The sequence below is a fragment of the Trichomycterus rosablanca genome, chromosome 19 (assembly GCF_030014385.1).
Source record: "Trichomycterus rosablanca isolate fTriRos1 chromosome 19, fTriRos1.hap1, whole genome shotgun sequence".
Classification (NCBI taxonomy): domain Eukaryota; kingdom Metazoa; phylum Chordata; class Actinopteri; order Siluriformes; family Trichomycteridae; genus Trichomycterus; species Trichomycterus rosablanca.
The window spans coordinates 5552543-5567951 of NC_086006.1; the positions used below are offsets into that span (position 1 = coordinate 5552543).

General features: G+C 40.4%; 1 protein-coding gene across 8 annotated transcripts in view; it reads right to left on the reverse strand.

The window, feature by feature from the left end:
* The window catches only part of camta1a (calmodulin binding transcription activator 1a), a 463893-nt gene that overhangs the window by 82562 nt on the left and 365922 nt on the right, over positions 1 to 15409 (reverse strand). For all 8 annotated transcript variants that reach the window (XM_063015717.1, XM_063015715.1, XM_063015713.1 and 5 more), the window contains one exon: positions 12019 to 12090. In XM_063015717.1, coding sequence (XP_062871787.1) covers positions 12019 to 12090 — 72 coding nt within the window. The remainder of the gene's footprint in view (positions 1 to 12018; positions 12091 to 15409) is intronic.

Below are 15409 nucleotides of genomic sequence, written 5' to 3' on the forward strand. Positions count from 1 at the left end.
TCTTCCTGTAATTTTCAGGGAGTTTTTCCTTGCCACAGTTGCCCTCGGCTTGCTCAACAGGGGTTTTTGTATCTGTTGGTCCTGGATTTTGTAAAGTTGCTTTGAGACAATGTCTATTGTAAAAAGCGCTATATAAATAAAGTTGACTTGACTTGACTTGACATTCGCCATGCCATTTTCACTCCCACATTGGAATTGTGTGCAGGATACAAAGAAGAGAGAAGGAGACACATGCAACAAGATGGCTGCTTAATAATGCAAAGCTTAGCAAAAGGGCAGGACACTGCTGGCGAGCTACACTGACATTCAGACGATTATTGAGCGCTGGCCCATCGCATCCATGTGAGTCCAGCTGGATGACTCGGAGCAGTTGGGCTTTTTAGAGCTTTTTTAGGGCTTTTTTACCTGTAGAGTCAGCGGTCCAGAACTACACTGTCCAAGCTTTCCTCATGTGTGTGGAGACCAGTAGGAAGCTAAGTGCCCTATTAATAAGTACAATTTATGTTTACACAGTGAGCTTTAGAATGATTGCACCCCACACCTTAATAAAGAAGGAAAAATATAAAATCTATTAAGTCTAACATTAAATTCTGGTCAGGGGTGCAGTTGCTTCGGAGTCACCAAGAATCACAGGGTAGAAGGCAGGAACACGAGCATGTGAGCATGTCACGTTTACATCTTACACCTAGTGCAAATTAAGAGCAGCCAGACTACCTGCTAACCAGCCAGTATAATTTATTATTTACTATTTATGATAAATGTATTGCAATAGAAGGTTAAATTTTACTTATATATTTAGGGTGAAATCACGCCATTTATCTATAAAGACACTTTTACATCCTATTTACCAAAGGGTGCCAAGAATTCTGGAACTGGGACTGACAGTGTATCGATAATGAATTACTTTTTAAAAAAGCTTTACACACAAATAGTTTTTACCCATGCTGGTGACGTATAGAGGGATGATTTGGACATTTTTGACTCTGACATGTTTTATCAGCTCAGATATGACATCACAGTTAATGAAAGTGTCATAGTCTGTTAGGTTCTGAGATTTTTGACGTTGAACACACACATATACACACATATTTAAAAAATGTGGTTTTAAAATAGAATGACCTCTACATGATCTTTTTAGCAACAGCTACTCTTCTGGAGAAGGTTTTTTACAAGACGGTCTGTGAGAATTAGTGCACTAAGTCAAGAAAACCTTAATTGAAGTCCAGTTTATTCCAGAGCTGTTCAGTGGGGTTAAGATCTTTCTTTAAACCTGAGCTTTTCTCAATGTCTTCAGAGATCTTGCTTTGAGCACAGGGGAACAGTAATGCTGGAACAATACAGGAACTTCCCTAAACTGTTGCTGCAAAATTGGAAGCATATAATTCCCTTAATATAACTGACTTATTACATGTAATTGTCATGGCTGAAACACATTTTCAAAAATTACAATTACAGTCCATACAATGGAGGCGGCACGGTGGCTCAGTGGGTAGCACTGTTGCCTCACAGCAATAAGGTCCTAATTTTGATCCCCAGGTGGGGCGGTCTGGGTCCGTTCTGTGTGGAGTTTGCATGTTCTCCCCGTGTCTGTGTGGGTTTCCTCCGGGAGCTCCGGTTTCCTCCCACAGTCCAAAAACAAGCAGGTGAGGTGAACTGGAGATACAAAATTGTCCATGACAATGTGTTTGACATGAAAATCCTGATAATTAAAAACTATCTAACTAGTCCATATAGTGTGTGTGTGTGTGTGTGTGTGTGTGTAGACAATCAGTAGCACAAATATTTTATTGTATTCATAAATAAATGATCAGGTTTGCAGAGCTCATACTAAATCCATGCTAGTTTTAAAGCCAAATAAAAATCCAGATCATTACCAGAACTGCTGAATAGATTTCAGCTAATTTATCACACACTCTGAATGTTTAACACTGATTACTGACCTCCCTTTATTTATTATTATTCTTGGACACCTGCAGCGAGTTGCACTGAATGTAATATAGCAGACGAGACCCAAAAAGTTACAAAGTAATGCTGTAATCGTTACTGGGTGCAAAAAATGCTCTGTTAAAGTACTGGATCTGACAAAAAAAGATCTGGTTCTGCTTCAGGGCTTTTAATATCAACACTTCTCACATGCTAAAATCCAAGCATTTAGTTTTCACTGACAAAATGCCTTTGCTTGTTTATCTCAAATCCACCTCATTAACTTCAACACTTCTGTTGTTCCAGCTTTATATCAAACTCACTCGTACTTTTACTCAGCATAAAAAATATGGACGCTTACTCAAAATGTCTAACAGAAGCGCCACAATATTAGAACCATTTTTAAACCCATTTATGTCAAGGTTTATCTTTACTACATGTGAAGGCCAAAAAGAAGGGGGGGGGGGGGGGGGGGGGGTTTGGATTGATGGTCAAAATAGTCTGACTATCAATGACTCTTAGTGCTGCTCCCATGCCCGGATAAAAACACGAGGGTTGTGTTAGGAAGGGCATCTGGTGTAAAAACTATGGTAAGTCCGTAGACCAGATCCACTGTGGCAACCACTAAATACAGAAGACGCCAAAAGATATTAAATTTAGTTATTAGGTTAATAATTGTAACTTTTATTCTTTACATTAAATTATATTCAGTTTTATTAACTGTTATTAGCGTTTGTTCCTTTGTTGAGGTTCTGATATTATTTCTGATATGGTTACAGTCTATGTACAAAGTGGGCTTGGTAAGAAACAACGCCCCCTATTGGCTATTTATGCTACTTTCTCTTATAAACATGAGCAAAAACACTCACCTAACCCTAACCCTCACTTACTCTCTTAACCGCTGATACAATTAGTGTCGTTTGCTGGGGAGGTGCTGGAGCCTATCCCAGCTTTTCAATGGGCCAGTCCATTGCAGGGCAAACACACATACACACACGCATTCAGTTATAGGGCAATTCAGTGTCTTCAATTAACCTGACTGTTTTTGGACTGTGGGAGGAAACCAGAGCTCCCAAAGGAAACCCAAGCAGACACAGGGAGAACATGCAAACTCTGCACAGAAAGGACCAGGACCCGTTTTTTTATTCTTGCTGTGAGGCGACAGTGCTACCCACCGAGTCACTGTGCTGCTGAGCAAAAACAACATAAAATTAATCATCAGTTTAACCATTTAATTAACAAAAGTTTTTTTTTCACCTCCCAAAATTAAGCAAAATAATGAAGGTGGATTGGCTGCTCCTATTTGACTCTAGATGTGAGTAAGTGAGCAAATGTGTATGTTAGATTGACACCCCCTATAGGATGTATTTCTGTTTTCCACCAGAGTTTCTAGGTGGCATTTAATCTATTATGGATTACACATGGTAAGGATCAATAAAAATACAGAGTAGCGTGAACACATATAAGAGCGTGTCAGTCAGGACACGGCATTCCTGAGGTTTGTTTATTATTTATTTGGATTGCTCTTTTTGAGCTGGTTTAAGCACGTTTCAGGAATGTACCCACCTGAGTAGCACAGAGTCTGAAAACAGCTAAAGTTTTATGTAAGGCCAAAGACCTCTGATATCAGATCTGGGAACTCACAGATGCACATGGACATTCACACCATCACACACGGACCAGTGGACAGACGGATGAGGAGGGCTCCCATCTCACACATCAAACATCTGCTCATCTGTACTGCCAACATCACTGACAATCCCAGCTTCCCACAAACACACACACACACACACACACACACACTGGTCCTCTGAACCCTTCCCTCTCTAATATGAGGATTATGAGTGTACTCTCAATGCACTGGCTCTTTACTCATTCAGTCAGTGTGTATCCAGGCTGCATCCAACCGTTCTTATTTTAGTCCACAGATACCTTTTGATTGATACCCAGAATCCAAAGAACTGAAATGTCAGCCAGTCAAAACAGAATTTAAAATTTAGCAGCTTGGAAAAAATACAACAACAAACAATCAATCACTGACCGGTCAGAATCCATTTCACATCTGCAAAAAACATCAACATTTCAAAACTCACAGATTGAAATCCAGAGATGCCCAGTCAGTTAGAAACAGCTCTACGAACGGTGCTGCTCCAGCTACTTTAAAATGTAATTAACTATAATATGTAATAAATAATGTAATATTATATTATAATGCACTATGTAATAAATAATAATACAGTAATTTATAGTAATACAGTCAAATATAATACAGGGACAGTGGTAGCCTGTTGGGTAGAGCTTTGGGATATCAGTCAAAAGGTTGAGAATCCCAGCTCTGCCGTGCTACCACTGTTGGGCCCTTGAGCAAGGCCCTTAACCCTCTTGCTACAAACAACCTGGGATATGCGAAGAAAGAATTTAATTTTACTGTAAATCTGTATATGTATATATGACAAATAAAGGCATTCTGTTCTATTCTATTCTGTTCTATAAAGCTTTACAGCCAGACATACTATATACAGACTCTGGACCCTGGAGCTGAGGTAATAACACTACCTACTGTCCCAACACTGGCTACTGAACATCATTTTTTACTAACTGCTTAATTACAGTCAAGGTCACAGTGGAAGCAAGGCAAGAAAACACCCTGGACAGAGTCCCAATCTATCACAAGACCAACACTTACACCTTCACTTACTCACACCTAGGGACAATTAAACAATTTTGCTCATCTACCTTCTGCATTGTGTTGGAAGGTGGATGAAAACCGGACTGTTCAAATGAAACCCATGTGGACACAAAACATGCAAAAGTCCATACAGATAGTAATTGAAGGCAAGGTGTTTAGGACCCTTGCTAGCAAAAAGCAATTTTTCAATCAAAAAACGTCTACACTATATGGCCAAAAGTACAGAGATGCCTGACCATAAGGTTGTTGGATGTCCCACTTCGAAACCATAAGCAATATTATGATGTTGCCCGCTCCTCTTGCAGCTATAACTGTTTCTATTTCTCTGGTAAGGCTTTCCACTAGACTTCAGTGTGTCTGCGGAGATTCAGGCAGTGATTGGACGAAAAGGCCTGGCTGGGAATCACAGTTGCTATTAACTTTAAAAGAGTTCAGTGGGGTTGACGTCAGGGCTCTGTACAGACCAGTGAGCTTACAGTATCAATTTTTTTTACATTTACAGCATTTAGCAGATGCTTTTATCCAATGCGACTTACAGTACTGTGTACAGTATCTAAGCAACTGAGGGTTAAGGGCCTTGCTCAAGGGCCCAACAGAACTCACTTAAGCACAATGCCACAGTTTAGGCTGGAACAATTCAGCCTGTTCCTACACTGTTGCCACAAAGTTAGAAGCATATCAGTTAGAACCTGATAATGAAGGGTTGTCCACATACTTTTCGTTAAATAGTGTACTTTAAAATGTACATCTGTTAATTGTCCTGTACAGTTACTATATAACTGAATTTACATCCTGCTGATACATTATACAGCTGATCCAGCTGTTCATTTGGCAACCTAATGTTGCAATCAAATGTAAAATTAGTACTCAAGCAGAACATTTGATGGACAGTAATTCTGTAGCTGGACACTGCTGTGCTAGAGAATGTCAAAAGACATTAAAAGTTAAACAGTTCACCGTTTTTCCATCTTCTCGCTTGCAGTCAGGACTCTTAATCAATACAATACACTCCAATCTGAGCTTAACATCAGCATCGCGAATCTTAAATCATCCTGCCATAACTGCTCCTTTGGAGTAACTTAAACCCAACCTGACGGGAAAAAGGAAGCCTGTTCGGCCACTTTACGCCTCCCATTCCAGCGGTCAAATCAGTGTAATGGAGGTTAAGCTCATACATGATTCAGTGGTGCAACGTAAGCGCTGTTAAATATACATCACCTTCCTCCTACAGGGGCTAGAAATTCTGCACAGGCTCTGCTTTGGGTGGTCAGTGGCAGGCCTGGATAAACAAAATATGCCAATGAATAAATAAAAGAAATAGAAGAACCAGCAATACAAAGAAAGAAGAAGTTTTAGCATCGGGCTATTTCTGGACAGCGCAGCAGCTATGAGGTGCTAACCAAGTACCAACTCCTTCTCATCGATTAGCCTGGAAATGGCAATCTCACATTCGTTGGAGGTTCATTCTGTAAAACTGATCTTCAGAGAACACTGAAGGAGTCGTAATGAGGGGTAGGTAGGTGTAGCGAGACTTAAAACGCACAGCGATACTAATATAAGCTGTAAAATGTGCTTTTATGCGAGTATGAAATTGCGCTAATAGTTTAACAAGTTTTTAGCCCCAAGTTTTTAGCCTTCTCACTGTCAAACTCCATCATGTCTAATTGTCAAAGTGGGAGCAAGAGGGAGCGTGGGTGTGAGAGAGAGGAAAAGAGAGAGTTCATTTCTCTGGATTAGCATGCATGTATGTGCTAATGAGCTTAAAGAAATACTTCTGTTTTTATGGTATCTATAAGCAATTAGCATAGACGAGACTCCTAACACAATTCTCTTTACTGAGGAAGGAAACTAAGCTGTTTATGCAAAACCTAATTAAAGGGAACTTAAAAACATGACTTTATATATGTGACTTTAACTACAACGATGCAGTAACATCACATAATCTGTACTAAAACTAAGACTAAAAATATGATATAATATTACTGGCAGATAATTGTACTTATTTCAAGCATCTAATTCTAGAAGTGTGTTCTAGAAAGAATGTTTATTATTTATTAGGATTTTAATGTCATGTTTTACACTTTGGTTACATTCATGACAGGACAGGTGTCAGACACAGTCCTGGACAATTTTATCTCTTTAATTCACCTCACTTGCATGTCTTTGGACTGTGGGAAGAAACCGGAGCTCCCGGAGGAAACCCAGACACAGGGAGAACATGCAAACTCCACACAGAAAGGTCCCAGATTGCTCCACCTGGGAATCAAACCCAGGACCTTCTTGCTGTGAGACAACAGTGCTACCCACCGAGCCACCAAGTCACCAATTTCTAGCACAGGTTTGATCCTCCCCTCCTTTCACTGTCTGTCTGTGTTGGACATGATTCCTATGGGTTTTCTATGTATACAGTTTTTGCCTACATGCCAAGACATGAAGATTTGTTTATATTTATTTATTAGGATTTTAACGTCATGTTTTACACTCTTTGGTTACATTCATGACAGAACAGGTAGTTACTGGTTACACATGATCCATCAGTTCAAGTTTAAAGTCAAACACTGTCATGGACAATTTAGTATCTCCAGTTCACCCCACTTGCACGTCTTTGGACTGTGGGAGGAAACCCATACAGAACATGCAAACTCCACACAGAAAGGACCCATACCACTCCACCTGGGAAACAAACCCAAGACCTTCTTGCTGTGAGGCGACAGTGCTACCCACCGAGCCACCGTGCCGCCCCAAAGACATAAAGAAGAAGAATATAGGTGTGGGTGAGTGGGTAAATGTGTAAGTAGGTAATTTACTGGAATGGACTGAGACCCTCTGCCTACCTCACATACCAGAATAAACAATAAAGCAGTTAGTGAGAATAAATAAGTAAATGAAAGAGAGAGAGAGAGAGAGAGAGAGAGAGAGAGAGAGAGAGAGAGAGAGAGAGAGAGAGAGTTAGGGAACTTCTGTAACAGCGTGATTAATGAAAAGACTCTCTGGACTTGAGTCATTTCATTATCTGATACAGTGTGACACACACACACACACACACAAGCAAAGTTCCAGTGCAGACTATTGACCCTGAGCAGGGCTCTGCCAGACGGTAGGACAAATGAGCTGGGATTTCAGGCCCTGATAAATTAAAATCATAATTATCTGTAACTTTCTGGCCTCCGCCGCTACACCTCAGTTCTTTAATGTGGGATCTGATGAGGAAGGAGAACCAACGAATTACTTTTAATAAGTGTTAAAACAGGAGACGTGGACTGATCGAATCAGTTAACAGAGCTGTGGAGTGTGTGTGTGTGTGTGGGGGAGTCGGTGTACTCTACCTGTTGAACATAAAACGAGGACTGTTGATGTAAACTAATAATAGGCCTTTAATATCTCCCCTCCCTGGACGGTCATCCCCACATCCACACCGTCTATTCTCTCTGAGTGAGAATATTAGTGGTGGGCCTGTTAGCTGCTGAGCATGCTGGGTAATAGTGCTAATGCTTCCCCTAAGCCCTCACCAGGCCTGTGTAGAATGAGGCTCTGCTGAGAGCGTGGACATGCCGCAGAGACCCGTGGTGAGGAATGAGACGCTATCTAACGGACTAGCGAGAAGAAGTGGGAAGATTCCTCACAGGCCTCCTGTTTTATTACCGTGTCCCCTCCTTCCTGCTCTTATTACATTCAAGCTTCTCATCAAAGCACATCTAGTCGGGTTATAAAGGCGGCCGAGCTCTCACACTGATCTTCTCAAGTCTGATAGCCCTTATCTTTCTGCCACTTGAACTGTTTCAAGCGAACGAAAATTGAAGTTATGTCATTTTTTTCGTTCTGAATGTGCAATAAAGCTGCCGATTTGCTCAGCTACGCACCCATATACACAGCCGGCCAGTCATCCTTTTAATGATCTTATCTGGAGCAGATGAAATTGATGCTAATTTTAAATGTTTCGCTGCTATTTATGAGCATTAAAACATCTCGATATGAATAAAATGAGCCGCTGGTATAAAAAAAAAGATGAAATGGGAAACACAAAAATAATAAAAAGAAAAGCCTTATTAACATTACGAAACGGCTTCTGTGTGGCAGTAAAGCGTCGCTCTATTGTCAGATAATTGTAAGTTCAAACCCAGATAATGCCACTGTCCAAGAGAACTTTACTGGCTCTGCTTCCTGACTGGGATGGATGCCATTTCTTTCCATCAATGCAAAAAGAGCCAATTTTCGGGTGTCAGTAATTTGTCTCCAGGTGTCTTTTACCATCCTATACTGCATGAGCAGCAGTTTAAAATGAGCGTGTTAGTCCTGAAACTAAAAAAAACACAACTGGGGGAAAAATGTAGAGGTGAAATATTTAAATATGCAGTATAAAGCCAACTATTATCAGACCATCATTAATTAAATATTATTAATGCCGTGGACCTTTCTCAACACAATAGTGCCATAGACCATTATCGGACCACCACTTATCACATATTATTAATGTTGTGGACCATCCTTATCACAAAAGATATTATTAATATTGTGGACCATCTTCATCACAATAGTGCCATGAACCATCATTAGCTCACAACTAATCAGATATTATTAATGCTGTAGACCATTCTTATCACAATAGTGCCATGGACCATCATCTGACCACCATTAATCAGATAGTATTAATGTTGTAGACCATTCTCATCACAATAAAATCATTAACCATCATCAGACCACCATTAATTAAATATTATTACTGTCAAGGACTATCCTCATCACAATAATGCCATGGATCATTATTGGACCACCACTATTCACATACTATTAATGTGGTGGACAATCCTCATCCCCATAGTGCCATGAACCATCAACAGACCACCACTGATCACATATGATTAATGTTGTAGACCATTCTTATCACAATAGTGCCACTAGGGACAGTGGTAGCCTAGTGGGTAGAGCTTTGGGCTATCAATTGAAAGATTGTCGGTTCAAATCTAGCCTCTGCTATGCAGCCACTGTTGGGCCCTTGAGCCAGGCTCTTTACCCTGTCTGCTCCATGGGCACTGTACTACGGCTGACCCTGCGCTCTGACCCCAGCTTCCAAACATGCTAGAATATGCAGAAAAAGAATATTATTGTACTGTACACATCTATATGTATTTCGGACAAATAAAGGCGTTCTTCTTCTTCTTCTAAAATAGTAGTGATATGGTAGCGTGCCTTGCAATGGCATGACTGTATTAAGTGCATCAGTGTTTCTATTCTTTATAAGGTCTGAAAACATCTGGTTTTAGCCTTTTGGTATGAATGATTTCTGACCACAGGGCTCTATAGGGTGGGTATTTTTGCTTAGCGTAGCAATAACTTCCCAGCAATGAGCAAAAACTTCAGCTAAGCTGTCGTACATGATACACTCGTACCCTACCACCGTCATGTCAGACAATCCCAATGGTGCATGTGGTACATCAGATGGATCCAGTTAGTCCCTGTATTGTTGGTAAGACAGAAGGTACCTAAAAGAAGTGTAAACCATTGATGTAACATTATAATTATGATAAATAAACATATTTGTTCTGATCACATCACATCACTTCGTTTCCAAAGGCGTCATCTTAGAAAATGTGTTTTGGTCACTTTTTTGCTTGGACACGCTTGGTGGACTTTAAGTATCGGATGCACAGTGAATGTGGACTCTGTATTAAAGGAAAAACTGCAGTACTGCCTGCACAAAGCGGGAAGCTTTGATTTCAGTGTGAAAGCTGATGTCTTTTTAATTTATTCCTGGATTACTTGGCTTCCTTGTTCGTTTTTCTTTTTCTCATTATATTTCACTTTAATTTAATCATGGTTTATGCAAAACTGTACCGGTGATAACTGGCCCAGCAGAACAATGGCATATAAAGCTGGCCTTGATGTTCGTTCTGTTATCAGTAAGTATTAAACCTACATTTGAAATAAAATGTGAGCCTCCCAGTGCTGATGGGAAGAGTATGCAAAACATTAAATAGAACTAAGTTATGAACAAATTCAGGCTTACGAACCCTTCATTCATTCATACATTCATCTGCAGTTACACTTTATCCAGGGTCGCTGTGGATTCTGAGCCTGGATTCACAAGAACACTCAGCAGAAGGTGAGAGCACAACCTCACAAGGGCACCGATCCAAGGCTGGGCATCAGACAGTCATTCAATTATTTACACCCACACCTCCAGGCAGGTTTCAAAAGGTGGGAAACAGTGGAGTACATGGAGGAACCCCTTGATAACGCCCAAAAAACATTCCACACTCCACACAGTCAGGTAAACTACACATATAAGAAGCCAGGCACCAACAGCTTAATGTCACATTGATGTGTTCTGTTTTTGTAAGACAACAGGATTATTTTGATTACGCTCTTGCTGAACAATTACATGATATGTGGATACTTAGATAATACCACATTCTTGGTACACTACATAGTATTGGGACACCCCTTCTAATTACTAAATGTACAGTATGTATTTTAGCTGCAACAACATGTGTAAAATATCAATTATATTTAGGAAATTATATGCTTCCAACTTTGCAGCAACTGCAGTCTATCCCAGCTTTTCAATGGCCGCAAGGCACACAGTAACACCCTGGACAGGGCGCCAGTCCATCGCAGGACAGACACACACACACACACATAGGGCAATTCCGTGTCTCCAGTTACCCTGACTGCATGTTTTTGCAGCTCCCGGAGGAAACCCACGCAGTCACGGGGAGATATGCAATCTCCGCACAGAAAGGACCCGGACAAAAATTGGAGGTGAGGTTTAAACCCAGGTCTCCAGAAACCTTCTGCTTTGTGGTACCCTAAATCCAAATGGCCCCACTGTGCTGCCCTAAAATGTCCAATAAAGGCAATTGATTGGCATTTTCTCAAATGCCAGAGGTGTTAGTGTTTAACTATAGGTAAAGGCATGTGATTCCTCTAAGATCAGGAAAGCCCATACATTTATAATTAATTCAGATGAACCCACATAGAACACAAATAACATGTGAACAGACTGAAGGACATAAACTGGAGCATCACCTCTACCTTCAAGGAGACTTCTCACCCACTTAATAAAACCTGTAATTTCTAGAAAAGATGCCATGCTTAAAAAATAGGCATGTATACCCGACATCTTATTCTTGACTATATATGAGACTAGAGAGAACTGGGGCGGCTGTCTATATGTGGCTCAGTCCTGATAGTTACGTAAAAAACATTCACGCTGCTGCAGCAGGTGTGTGAAGTAGGATGGATGTGCAAAAATACACAGCAGGAAGCTCACAGAGGGTTCAAAAAGTTGAGCAAAATGTTACAGAATAGAAAACTGTCTCTGACACATACGAGTCAGAACAGATACACAGATCCAGCACACACACACACGCATCCAGAAATACATGCAAACACAGCAAAGCCTTTACCTGCAGCAGCCAGTAGCACCTGCGGTGGAAGGTGGGGATGATGGAGGAGTGAACGTAACAGCCATATAGACACTGTGGAACACAAAGAGGAACACATCGTTAGTTCAGTGCTCAGAATATGACCCATCAACCTATCCCACACAATCTTCAGCAGAGGTGTAGTGAGGAATTCAGTGCACCCCCCTCAGGAACACTGCTCATGTCCACCCACCTATATAAACGATACATTTAAATACATTACACATTATACAACCATAAATCACCTCATTCTGTGTACCTAGGAAACTTATATAAACTTTACAGTCAACACAGAAAGACCATTTCAAGATGTGCACATGTGTATTTTATTTACTGAGATCTTATAGAACAAAAGTATGTGGACACCTGGCCATGAACAGCACTCGTCTGTAAAGGCTTTTAATATTATTTTGGAGCTCGTGTGGGAAAAATTTCTGCCCAGTTTGCTTAATGGGTTGTTTGGATAAGAAGTGCTTGCAATCAGTGATCCAATTCATCCTAAAGTTGCTGGGGCTGAAGTCCCACTGGAGTTCCTATACCAACCTTTAAGAATGGTGCTTTGTGCAATGGGCACTAGTGTTGTAAGCTGTGTTGTGTTGCAATGTGGGGTATATTTACTTACTTTTGGCTATATAGTGACTCTCCAGCGTGGTTGTATCTAATGGATGTATATATTGTTGATTTGTGTAGTTACAGTGGTATGGTGCTTTGAGTTGTGTGCTCAAAAAGCCACTGTTCTCGAATAAACTGACATTATACCCTGATATATAAAGTGTTCAGGAGAGTAAATATTATGTAGGGTGGAGAAACTAATGGTGCCAGTGCTCGTCGCCAAATTTCACCCCATTAGCAAAGGCCTGGATATCTATCCTGCAAATCTATTAGATGTCTGGCAAACACACCACAGCCCACAAAAGAGACAAATGAAGTCATTGGGTCTAATTAAAGAAACTAGAGGTGATTTTCTCACTTCTGTTTGCAACCAGTTAAGTTTTAACTCCTGCCCCGGCCCAGTGAGTGTGAATTAGTATTTTAAACACTGTCATCAAGTGATTATGCAATAGCAGATTATGCAGCCCCTCACCAGCACACAGTACAGCTCTATAAATGTGCCACTCACACAAACAGATGCTATTTACCCCAGTGCCCTTGGAAACAAGAGCACTTTTCTGGGCTGTGGAGAAGCTGCAGGAGCAGCAGACTGATACAGAATACATGTGCATAATTCAGGCTTGTTATTAGGATTGGTGGTTTTCTCTTCAACTCATACGCAGTTTGGAAGCACTTAAGCTGGGGAGCTTTGGCCTTTCAGGAATAAATCAAATCTCCAATTCTGTGGTTGCAGCACCTGCACAATGCACCCTGGGAATAACTATTTATCTGAGGAGAATAGCAAAACAAATCTGTTTGAATACGAGCCCTTACGAGTACACACGCACACACACACGAACACACGCACACACACACACATACTGACAAAAGGGGTATGTTCCAAAAAAGGAGAGAGGTTGGGAGAACCTTTATGTTGCTTCATACAATTGAAAGCATCATGCTAACCCTTCTAGCCAAACAGAAGTGTGAAACCATTACACACTGGGAGGGTGAAAGCTGCTTCTCTGTTGCCTATTAATCATAACAACGCTAGCCAGACATGAGCATCTGCTAGCACATGTGCAAAGAATATGACATTACTGGGTGTTCCTCTATATTTCCTAAAAGCAAGAAACCCAAGATGACACCAAACTTAAAAATGTAAGCCTCTAAATGCAAAAAATCAGCTTATTAAACATTATTTAAGGTTTAAAACAGCGTCTTGGGACAGCCAACTTTGGACAACACTTTCACTAACTCTCTCTGCACAGCTCAGCTAACATTTGTTGATGTCATTAATGTCCGGTGAATGTATTGACTAGTTCAACTTAACAAACCATTTACACAGATCTGACCTTGTTTAACAACTTATATAAAAACTTAACAAAATCTGGATGAAACAGTTTGTGTGGATTTTGCATAATTATAGTAGAGCCAAGTCCAGTACCACTCTACACACTACCCCTAGGGGGACTACTAAGATAAAATATGGGACCTGGCAATAACCAGTAAGTTTGGACTGCACTTAGTTCAACAGGTCTTTGTAAATTTGGATGTGACCCATTGCTTATAGACCTGTTAACCTATCTGTTGCAACAAACCAGCTAATCCAGAGATCATGCAAAGTCCTTTTTCAGCCTATTTTACACAACACTAACTGTGTTTATATGGCTCTTATTAGTTTTGCCCAAAACCTGACCATTTAACACCTGACAATAATGATCCATGTGGGTAACTTGATAATATTGAGTAATAAAGTGCTTCTAATGATAGATTTGACAAAAGGCTTCTAATGGAGGGATCACCTAAGTTGGAATACTACAGCCAAAATGGTGTTGCTGACTGGGGTAAAAAAAAAAAAGCTTTTGGGAATTTCTGTTACCAATGTGATTAAAGCAACAATAGATTGTTTTTTCACCAAGTCGTAATTTATTTGTCATTAGTGCTTGATGTTCTGGGTTATTAAGTTTAGAGTTTTATAGAATGTCAAATATTACTCATGTGATTATAATAATTAAAGAAGGTCCTTTTCCTACGCTTGTCAAACTTAAAATACTCCATGACATTTCTTACAATTCAACAGATCATTAGAAAAAACATGAGTATGGATAGAAGCACTAAAACAAATTTATATCAGAATCTGAAGTATAACAGAATGCCACTGTCCTGACATGTGGCAGAAATACCAGCTCAAAATTGTGATAACTGGTTATAAGCATGACAGAGGAATGGCTTTTGCCCTCCTAAATCGGTAGCTGCCACGCCACATAAAGACCTAACAGACGATGGAACTGAGTACTTTTAAACGATGGAAGTGCAGTAGGAATGTTTAAATAATCAGGGATTTGCCAACATTAAGCAGCCCTGATTAATTATACCAAGCACAGCAAGTCAGCCAGAGCCAGCAAGACACGGCCAGTGCAGATTAAGTCTGCAGGCACACACACACACACACACACACACACACACACACACTGGCTCTTTCTTTTACACACTCTCTCTTTTTTATCCTTATACAAACAAGTTTGTTTGCTGGTGGCACAGAGGTTAAAGATGCAGAGTCTCAGCAGAAACAAAGCTATAGCAAAAATGGCTAAAAAAGCCAACACTGGCTATGGTGAACAGACTTAAAGACTCTACTGATTGTCTTAAGGGATGCAAATATGCATCAGTGTATCAAAACAATCTGCAAATGTCCAGTCAGCTGCCGGTAAGGAGTCCTTGATTTATAATAACTATTTGAATGTATAATCAAGGTGCATGACATGCACGCTCTGCATTT